This window comes from Myotis daubentonii, chromosome 1, assembly GCF_963259705.1.
Source record: "Myotis daubentonii chromosome 1, mMyoDau2.1, whole genome shotgun sequence".
Taxonomy (NCBI): domain Eukaryota; kingdom Metazoa; phylum Chordata; class Mammalia; order Chiroptera; family Vespertilionidae; genus Myotis; species Myotis daubentonii.
The window spans coordinates 55,945,627-55,956,331 of record NC_081840.1 but is presented as its reverse complement, the minus strand read 5'-3'; the positions used below and the strand labels follow the sequence as shown (position 1 = coordinate 55,956,331).

Here is a 10,705-nt window from a genome sequence, read left to right as displayed (position 1 = left end):
AAATTTTAATTTTGGTCATTTGAATGAAAATTGTGCACCAAGAAGCAGAATGTCAAAGATTATTTGAAACCTGTCAAAAAAAATTACTGGCTGTTTGAGACTTGCATTTCCTGAATGACTTAGAGAGAGGGCATAAGGCCTGGTAGTAAATCTTGGCTTGTTTGATAACTTGATTCTGTATATATTATTCCAGATGTCTACTTCTCTGAATTATTTTATTTAGGGAGGGATGGAGAGAAAAAGCAGTGATGAAACTAGATGGAATTGTTTAGATAGAAAGAATTCCATTTAAGTGTAATTCCCCTGATAGCATTAATTTGGTAAAAAACCTCGTACATGACCTGCTCCTAACCTTATATTGAGCAGTCAAAGATAGCTTGTAAAAAAAGGCATTGCCAATTCTAAGCTGCAGTAGCTGTCGTTTGCCACCAACAATGGTACTTCATATTCTGTGTGCAAAGTAACTAATAAGGGCCTGATTGAAGTTTGACTTCTATTATTCCAGTCATGGTGGAGTCCCTTGAGGATGAGTAGGAAATGCCACTAGGCCATCCACGGAATGTGCCTGATTTCTGAATTCTGAGTCATTCCACCCCTGCAGCAGCTACTGCTGCTCAGACTCTAATAATGTTTGTGTATGTTAGTGTTTGTCTCCAATAACGCTCAGGCATTTCACAGGACTGGCACGTGGAAGTTCACTTTAATCATTGCAGGACTAGCAAATATTGATAGTTCATTTATTTCCTTCTCCCCCTTTAATTTCTTCCCTCTTTCCTTCCTTTCCTCCCTCCCTCTTCCTGATCCGTTCATCCATTTTAAGAGGACATATTCAAAAGATGGTACCCCTTGGCTTAAATCAGCTATTCCATCTATGATTAAAAGTAGGTGATTTCCCCTCTTTGTTGCCTCTATTTTTTTCCCCCTCTTTTAAGTCTTCTGGAGAGAGTAGAAGCATAGTCAGATGAGGAAGAAATGGGAAAACAGACAGAAGAGGAAGGAAATGAGGGAGTGCAGATGGTAACACAGAGGTTAATTGAGAGGAGTAACAGCCAAATATGAGAAGGGAAAAATAAATTGAAATTGTAAAGAAAGAAATAGAAATGATAAATGAGTGAAAGAGTTCAACCAGCGATTTATAGTGAGACCTCTTAATATTCTCAGACTTCAGTTTGGTTTCCTATAAAATGGGAGTGCTATTCCTTCTTGGTAAAATACTCTTTGAAGTCTTTGTATTATAGACAATCTTTCCCAGTGAATTATTAAGCTTCCTTAAAAAAAACACCAAAACAGATTTCTAGTGAATGTCGGGATCAGTTATTTTTCTCTGTTTTAAGGCTATAGAATATATTGGAAAATATTGATTATTCAAAAATCACCTTGGGCCTTTCTGACCAATCCTATATAATACATTTTCCTCTTTTACCTCTTAGGATATAAATTTAATAAGTAGACAATTTTCAACAATTGTGCTCTTTGCCGTTTAACTTTAGGATGCATGCATATGCACCAAAGGTATATATAAAACATTTTAGAATCACTTAACTTTTAGAAAATAATTATGATAATTTTAAAACCAGTCATTTTTATTTTCCTTTACAAGCCAATCTGAAAGGACAGTGTTTGGGCCATCTACCCATAGGTCAGACTTCTGATCTTATAAATGGATTTCTTTATTTTGTCTTTCTAGCTGTAGCCCAATCCTGTCAAACTAAAATTTTTTTATCCTCCCCTGGAGGGTCTGTTTCCATTGACGAGAGAGGTGGAGGAGAGAGAGAAAGGAGAAGGGAGGGTGAGAGAGAGAAAACAAGAGGGGGACACAGAGAAACATCGATGTGAGAGAGAAATGTCCATTGGTTGCCTCCTTGTACGAACCCCCACTGGGAATTGAACCTGCAACCTAGGAATATGCTCTGTTTGGGAATCAAACCCACAACCTTTTGGTCTACAGAACTATGCTCCAACCACCTGAGCCACCCGGACAGGGCCTGTCAAACTAAATTTGCTGAGAAGATAATTTTTAAAAGTTCTGTAAAGAACCCACGTGGCCCACCTCTAGAGCTTTGCCTCTCCTTCTTATCTATACTAATAAAAGGGTAATATGCTAATTAGACCAGGAGACCTTCCGGACAAAGCCATGGTGGCAGGGCCAAGGCCGAGGTGGTTAGGGGCAATAGGTTGGTGGGGGAAGGGGGGCAATTGGGGGTGAGCAGGCCGGCAGAGGGGGCAATTGGGGACGAGCAGGCTGGCGGGGGGCAGTTGGGGGAGAGCAGGCCAGCAGGGGGGGCAGTTGGGGGTGAGCAGGCTGGCAGAGGGCAGTTGGGGGCGATCAGGCCATCGGGAGGGGCAGTTAGGGGTGATCAGTCCAGAAGAGGGGGCAGTTGGGGGAGATCAGGCCAGCAGGCAGAGTGGTTAGGGGCAATCAGGCAGGCAGGCAGGTGAGTGGATAGGAGCCAATGGTCCCCGATTGTGAGAGGGATGTCTGACTGCCGGTGCAGGATCGGGCCTAAACCGGCAGTCGGACATCCCCCGAGGGTCCCAGATTGGAGAGGGTACAGACTGGGCTAAGGGACCCCACCCCTCCATGCATGAATTTCGTGCACCGGGCCACTAGTTTTCTTATATTAGGTGAAGAAAGCTTCTACAAGAGGGATGAGTTGTTCTAGTAAAGCTGCTTTTCTGTTAATATATCCCCCATTCAACCTCTTGGCCTATACATTACTGCATTTTACTTACTTCATTACTGTACATTTTGTTATTGATTTTGATTAAATCCATTTGGAATTCAATATTCACAACAGTAAAAACAGAGGGTATGCCTGACTATTACATGCAGTACATTTATCCTTCTTCAGCCTACCCCTGAATGTGTGTTAAAGATCTGAAAGTCTCTTCTGCCTCTTCGGTAAATCTCATCATGAGGTGCTTCCAAAGCGAGAAATTATATCCAGCCTATGACTTACTGGGACCTTCCAAGCATGTAGAGCTGGAAGATGGTCAGTGTTTATAAGGCTTTAAAAGCACTCCTCAGCCTCAAACTGTCCCTATCACCAGCCAATCCTGTCACCAGCTGGCTGAGTTTCAGTTTATTATTTATTATGTGCTGGGAGCACACTGTGTCTGTGAGAAAACCCCTTTACTGTCCTTGCTTCTCCTAAGGCAGAGGGAGGCTTCAGTAGCCACAGGGAAAGCAGCACCTTTGCTATTGGCATTAGCTTCCAAGGGAAGAGGTACAGGGCCAAGGAACGCAGCCGGCTGCGATCAGTCAGCTGTGATGCAGAGAGTAACTCATCAATAGTGAAAATAGCCGATCAGCTGCAAACGGGCTTCCAGCGCCTCAGAACTGTCACCTGCCAGCTGAACAGCCACCATCCACCGTTGCTGAAAAGAGCAAAGATCGAGCCTTAAAAGCTGCAAATGATTATCTCCCCAACCCTGCCCCCATATTTCTGGTTCAACCTCTGGCCATTCTGTAATAGATAATTGTGTAATAGTTTCTCAAATATGGAAAACAAATACTCCTCCTAAAAATAACATCACATTTTAATTAAAAATTTTGATATCTGAAAACAATTGATATCTGGTTCATTCCAGAATTGTGTACTAATTTATATTTTAAAAATATCAAATTATTTATAAAAATATTAAATACTTACCTTGATTATAATATTTTTGGTGTCTCTTTAAATTTTGCACCTGAGGGGAGTGCCTCACTTACCTGACCCTAGTCCCAGCCCTGTTAATTAAGCAACACCACTTGCTCACAGCATCACAGCGAGACAGATACTGTAACTATTCTATAGATCATTAGAGGCCCTGTGCACGAAATTCATGCATGGGTAGGGTCCCTAGACCTAGTCGGCGATCAGGGCCGATTAGGGCCTTCCTTCCCCCTGCTGCCGGCCCTGGCCTTCCTTCATTCCGTGCTGCCCCCTGGTGGTCAGTGCACATCATAGCAAGCGGTCAAACTCCTGGTCAGTCAGACTCCCGAGGAGATAATTTGTATATTAGCCTTTTATAATGTAGGATAATCTGAGGCTGATGAAGGTTAAAAGTCATGTCTAAGAAAGGTTATGGCTGAAATGGGTCTAGAACTCTGGTTTTCTGAATCCTGTTCTGGTATTCTTTTCATTTTGTAAATTCCAGGCCATCCTAGTTACACACAAATGAATGTTAACCATTATTACAATTAACATGCATACAGTATAACACTTTATATATAAAGCACATGTGCACACTTAATCCTTATGGCAATCTATATATGGTACCATAATATGACCTGTTAATAAAAAAAATAATTAGAGGGGGCACAGAAATAAAATAACTTGACCAAGATCTCACAGAAAATAAATGGTAGAATATGGACACAAACACAGGTTTTCTGAGTTACAATATTATGCCCTTTTAAAATGGGCAGAGAAAGATATTTTTTAAAACAAAACACAAAAGCTGTTGAATACAAAATAAAATATTTATAAAAATGACCAAATTAAAATTAATCTTAGTAAATGAACCCTAAAACAGTAGTTACAAATGAGGAGAGTTGCAAGTGGGGAAAATATTTCCAATGTATATAACTACAAGAAACTGGTATGAAAAAGATGTAAAAAAACAAATGAATAAGCAAAATGAGTAACAGATAAATGGACGAAAGTATAAATAAATATATGAAGAGAAGTTTAGCATCATTTATTATCAGGGAAATGAAAATTAAATCCATGGTGAGATTCCATTTTATACTCATGTAGTGTGCAAAATATTCACACGCCAACATGCCAAGTGTTAGGAAATGGGTTCACATTAATGTTCATACAGTGCTGCTGGGAGTGAAATATGGTACAGCCATCTTGGAAAGCAGTTTGTCATTAGCTCCTAAAACTGATCTATATGTACCTATGACCCAGCAATTCCACTTTTTGGTATAGTCCCAAGATAAACTCTTGTACTTGCGTAACAGGGTCATGTACACAAATTATATATATACCCACACATACAGAGAGGAGAATTTTGGAGAATTATTTATTATTTTAATTAACAATTGTTTGTTGGGCATCCACTATAGATCAGGCTTTGTTACATCTTTTTAAATGATAAAAATGAACAAAATACAGATTCTGCTATTATGAATATGCTGTACAGTCAGGTATATGTAAACAATATTTGTAGTACAATTTGGTCTTTTCATTGAATAATAAGCAAAGTGCTTTGAAAGCCCAGAAGAGGGAGGAACTAATTCTAGAAGAGAGAACTTTTCAGCAGGTATTTGAATCTAGAAGAAGCAAACTATATGGAACCAATGTAGAGCCCACAGCTCTACTGCAAAGGATTTGAACTTGGCCTGAAATGCTGGCTAAGGCTGGGTGATGAACAGGATGGGTAGTCCTGTTTGGGAGAGCAGGATGAGGCACAGAGAACAGTGGGATCATCGACACACAGCTGAATGGAGAAAAAAAACAGAACCGAGGGAGTAGTGATTGGATGGGTTTTATTCAACAAGACTACAGGCCTTGGATGAGGAGGACTCATGACTTGATGTGAGAAAGAGAACACAGAACTTTAGGCTTCTGAACAAAGGGCACAACATAAAGGAGGCTTGTTTTAAGGTCTTTGTGGGTGAGTGGCTTCCTTCAGGAGATCTTCCTGCTCTGGACATTGGCTAAGCTAAATGGGAGTCAGACATCATGGTTTTGCTTGGCTGCATGTGGGAGGAGGAATGGTGACTATCTCCAATCACAGCCAAGGCCGGCTTTCTCTCTACAGCGCATGCTGGGCTTGGAGAAAGGTTAGCCCAGCTTGCAGAAGGCAGAATTGGGTGGAAGAAAGAACACCAGAGTTTCAGGTTCCAGAAAAGAAGAGAGGCTTTAAGCCCTCAAAAATGACAGAACATAAAATAGAGCAGATGAAGGAGAGGTAGAGGAGCACAAAGGTCATCACTGTGGGAAGTGGCTGCATAATAATAATTACAGCACCCAATTAATACCTTATACTTGCAGAACACTTTTGAGACCTTATCATTAAAAACTGATTTCACTCTTGAGGGTTAATTTCACAGATGCTAAACCTGATTTTGATCTGATAGCTGGATTCAAAAGAGAAGATTGCGCAGGCAATTGGTGGAGGGCTTTTCTTGAAAAGACAAATGACATGTGATGATTAATTATGAAAGCATGCAGTTGAGGAGGTACCCCAGATTACTAAGAATTAGTAATGTAGACCTTCTCCAAGTGAGAATATAAGAAGTCGGCAGTCTGCAATCAGAAGAGGGCCCTCAGGGAGCACACAGTTCGTCATAATGGCCAAAGAAGAAATGAATAAAGACCTGCCAGCAGAAATTCATGAGTATTTATCAGCATTTCAGAATTCCATTGGTGCTGTGGATGACAGGCTGGCGACCATGATGTCTATTTCTGGAAATGAGCTGTTGCAGAAGTTGGATCCACTTGAACAAGCAAAAGTAGATTTAGTTTCTGCTTACATGCTAAATTCAATGTTTTGGGTTTGTTTGGCAACTCATGGGGTTAATCCCAAGGAACATCCGGTAAAGCGAGAATTGGAAAGAATCAGAGTGTACATGAACAGAGTCAAGGAAATGACAGACAAGGGGAAGGCTGCCAAGCTGGACAGATGTGCAGCTTCCAGATTTATAAAAAATGCCTGCTGGGAACCAAAACCTGAAAATGCAGCCAAAGTTGCCTGTAAAGGAAAAAGTAAAAATTACCTTTTGGTTTTGATGTACACATGTTCAAAAAGTACATCATTTTTATTGTTTTGCACAAAATAGATGATTATGTGGCAGTGCATGGTTTAAATGTATTTCTTCTTGAATTCATATAATATTTACATTTAAATTTCTAATGCTAAATATATTTCCCCCCAGAAAACAAACAAACAAACAAAAAACTAGGCCATGTAATTTAATGAGATGTTTCTTTGTTTTATTGAGGAAAGACCTAGGTGGGTCAGGGGACACTGATCCTAGAACCAAGCAATTTTAGAGACAGCAGACACCTTTGATCTTTTCTTCTAAACCTCTCTTCTAATCCTATAGCACATTATGTCTCTTTCTACAGTTATGTTTCCATATCTATTCATACCAAATGTAAGCATTGCATTTGCCTTTTAATTCCTTAGCATATTTCATAAACCTGGGTAATGCAATTTTGCTTAAAATCAAGTTATAGATGGTTTCATCTTTAGCCCACATCTTCCATGACCTCAATTACTGTATTAAAATATTGTTAGCAAATTAACAATAAATAATAGCATTTATTACATGAGATCAAATTCACTTTACAAGTAATTTACATATTGTCACAATGACTCTGTGCCAATTGCCTATGATTTTGACATTGTTTGTGGGAGAGTGGCCAGCACTAATGCACAGGATCGAGACAATTTATTATGACACACTCTCTCTATGCTGTGGGGTATTGAAGGAATTAGTGCAATAGACCAGAAGTCAGTGCACATAATCAGTGTGGCTCTACCTGCTGACTTCTGAAGCAGAAAGTGTCCAGTACCGACTGAGCTCAAGGATACAAGAAGAAATAAAGATGGCTTTCTAAGCAATAATTTGAACCAATCTCATGTGTCATCTTTTACCTCCATGCATCTTCCTTAATTGTGTCTCTCTATGCAATGCTTTGGGTAGTGTATGGCCACGCGCAAAGGTGTTGAGCAGGATTGCCTGGGTTCAAATTCTGGCTCTCTATATTTTATCAGTGTGGCCTGGGCAACTCATTTAGCCATTCTATGCCCAAATTTCCTCACATATAAAATGGAACTAGTCATTTGTGGGACAAAGTTAAAAGAGCCATCAGGCAGCTGGTTCCACAACCATCAAATCTCACAGAACTGGACAGTGCTATTCATCAGGCATGGTGTCAGATTCCTCGCGTCACCTTTCAACATCTCGTGGAGTCAATGCCAAGAAGAATCGCCACAGTATTGAAGGCAAAAGGTGGCCCAACGAAGTACTCCTGGGGTGGTCATAATAATCTGGCCACTCAGTGTGTGTGTGTGTGTGTGTGTGTGTGTGTGTGTGTGTGTGTGTGTATCCCATGTTCAAAGGCTGTTAAATCGCATTGTTCACCCATATCTTCAGAAAAAAATCGCTTCTACTGTCGTGGTAAACAACCTGCTTCCCTATTTATAATTGTCTGGCCCTCTAGCAACTTCAGTGCGAAATTATAGCTAATTTGCCTACAAACATCAGGTGGTCATAATAATGTGGCCACTCAGTGTATGTTGGTTATAAAGTTGGACAATATTAGAGATAAGTGTACATTCAATACATATAATTTCTGAAGTAGTTCTTTCTTTTCTAATAGAGTTAGCAAAAGAGAACTTTTCAAAATAGTAGTACTCAGGTGGTCTGGAGGCTTGAGAATTGCTGTCTTTTGCCCTCTCCCTTGTCGTTGCCTCTCAGCCCATCTGGTAGTTGCTCAGGGCTTCTCCATTGAGAACCACTGGCAAACATGAACTGATTTCAGTCTTTCCATGTGTAGGTAAGCGAGAGTATTATTTCTGTACATTCAAGTCCCAGAATAGCCTCAGAGATTTCCACATTCAAGAACCCATAAATGTCTTTTTTTTTTCTTGCTGTACTTCTTATAATAGCAGAAGCAAAAAGCAGTGGTTCTCAGAAGCAGTGGTTCTCTAGATGTGGTCCTGGGATTAGCAGCAAGGGTAGCATCTGGGAAGTTGTTAGAAATGCAAATTCTTGGCCCCACCCCATACTTACTGCATTAGAAGCTTTGCTGGAGGAGCCCAGCAACCGTGTTTTAACAAGCCCTGCCAATGCATCTGCTGCATGCTGAAGTTTAAGAACCGCTGCTCAATCTATGAGTCTGTTTCTATTTTGCTTGATTGAACAGTGGTTCTTAAACTTTAGCATGCGGTCAGATGACTCTGGTGTGTGGGAGCAGGAGGGTTGGAGAAATTGAGCAAAAAAGAAAAAAAAGTGATAACTCATGGACATGAACAACAGTGTGGTGATTGCAGGGGCAGGGGAATAGGGTGGGTAGAGGTGAAAGAGGGCATAGAGGGGATAAAAGGTGATGGAAAAAATAAAATAAAAAGAACCACTGATGAAAAGGGTCATGATTCTCCAGTAGGACATCAGCAACAGCTACTGCAGAAAGGGTGAAGAAAGGCTGAGCAGCCATCACCATAATAAACTATCACAGAGTGGTAGGTCTGTATCAGGCGCAGTGGTGCTTTCAGATGTATTAGGTTATTTAATTTTGACCACTGTCTCTTAAAAAGATGGTATTAGCTCAGTGTTGCCAGGGGAGGAAACTGAGGCACAAATCTTTACCCATGGGCACTGAACAGTTAAATCATAGAGCTAGAAATAAAACTCTGGTCTAGCTGATCCCCAAACTCATGTTTCTTACACTATTTGACTTGGCTGCCCAAACCTTTAAAATGCACATCTTCATTCTTTGTGCTTAGTTTAAATTATTTCTATTTCAGGTACACATTCTTTCTCTGTTTTTTAAAATGCCATATATTTGTATATATCTGTATGTGAGTACTATAGCTAAATTCTGTACCTTGATAATGTAGGTTAGCTATTTCATTTCAGCAGACATTTGTTGAGGGCCTACTACATGTCGGGTATTGTAAAGGCATATGCAGAGGTGCTCATGTTGGCATCCTTGACCTCAAAATGGTCAATCAACCAACTTGCTGGATCTAAAATTATATGGAGAAAAATTAAGGTTAAAATATCCCAGATATTTAATTCAGATAGATCTTAAGTATATAAGATCTATGATACTAAGATAATGAGATACTTCTTAATGGTTAATCATACTAGCTAATGTTGAGATTGACCAACATTGCTGACTAATTTTTATATTAGCTAGTTTAAGTAATAGTCTGAGGCAAGGGACAATGAGTAGCAAGTTTAGAATATAGAGTTGCATCCACATGTTTGTAACCACTCATTCTTTCCACAGAATTTACTGAGGGTTTACTTTGTGTCTCACACTTTACGAGATGCTGCATGTGATAAGAAAGAATGAAAAAATAGTCCCTGCTCCCAAGGAACTAGCAAGTGACTTTGTCCTTTGACTTGCCCAGCTGTTATTAAGATCAGTCACTTGTTTTTAACATAAAATGTTCTATTTTGCCTACACTATTGTGATCATCCTCATATAAAAATGATTTGATTTCTCACTGACAGTTTTGAATTTCATTTAATATCCAGGGGTCTTAGCTCAGCCAACTTTAAAAAAAACAAACAAATCTGTAGTCAGAGCATAAAAACAACTAATGTAATAAATGCTTGACTTTTACTTATTCTGCAAACTAGAGAGTGCTATGGGATGCAAAGATGAAAAAGAGAGTCCCCACACACCATGAAGTCACAGTCAGGCATGTAAACAAGATATTACAATGAAAAGAAATGCATACTATCCCGGGTGTATGTAAATAATTAATGTTCATAAGAACAGAGCAGTAGATCTGTGTGGTGAATTGCTTCATGGAGGCAGTGATAACAGAGAGGAGTCTTGAAGAATGATTAGATATTCTCTAAGTACCTACCAGGGAAGGAAATTCTAAGCATAGGGAACAACATTTACAAAGGAATGGGTACATGAACTTGACATTAGGAAAACCTTGGTTAGAATTTGGATGTATTTAAGGGAAAGGGTAAATGCTTTAGGGAAAAGAAAAGTTTTGAACACCATGTTTGGGA

General features: G+C 39.8%; 1 protein-coding gene across 1 annotated transcript; it reads left to right on the top strand.

Moving 5' to 3' along the window:
• Positions 1–6,289: 6,289 nt before the first annotated feature.
• On the top strand, positions 6,290–8,816 carry LOC132227852 (nuclear nucleic acid-binding protein C1D-like). Its single transcript, XM_059683465.1, has 2 exons — positions 6,290–6,746; positions 8,617–8,816. The coding sequence occupies exons 1-2, from the start codon at positions 6,290–6,292 to the stop codon at positions 8,814–8,816; spliced, it is 657 nt and encodes a 218-aa protein (XP_059539448.1).
• The last annotated feature ends 1,889 nt before the right edge of the window (positions 8,817–10,705 follow it).

Bases quoted from the DNA above. Each gene is read 5' to 3' on its own strand.
- LOC132227852 (XM_059683465.1), top strand. From the start codon at position 6,290: ATGGCCAAAGAAGAAATGAATAAAGACCTGCCAGCAGAAATTCATGAG. The intron at 6,747-8,616 runs GTACATCATTTT...TTCTTATAATAG, and splicing joins GATGTACACATGTTCAAAAA to CAGAAGCAAAAAGCAGTGGT.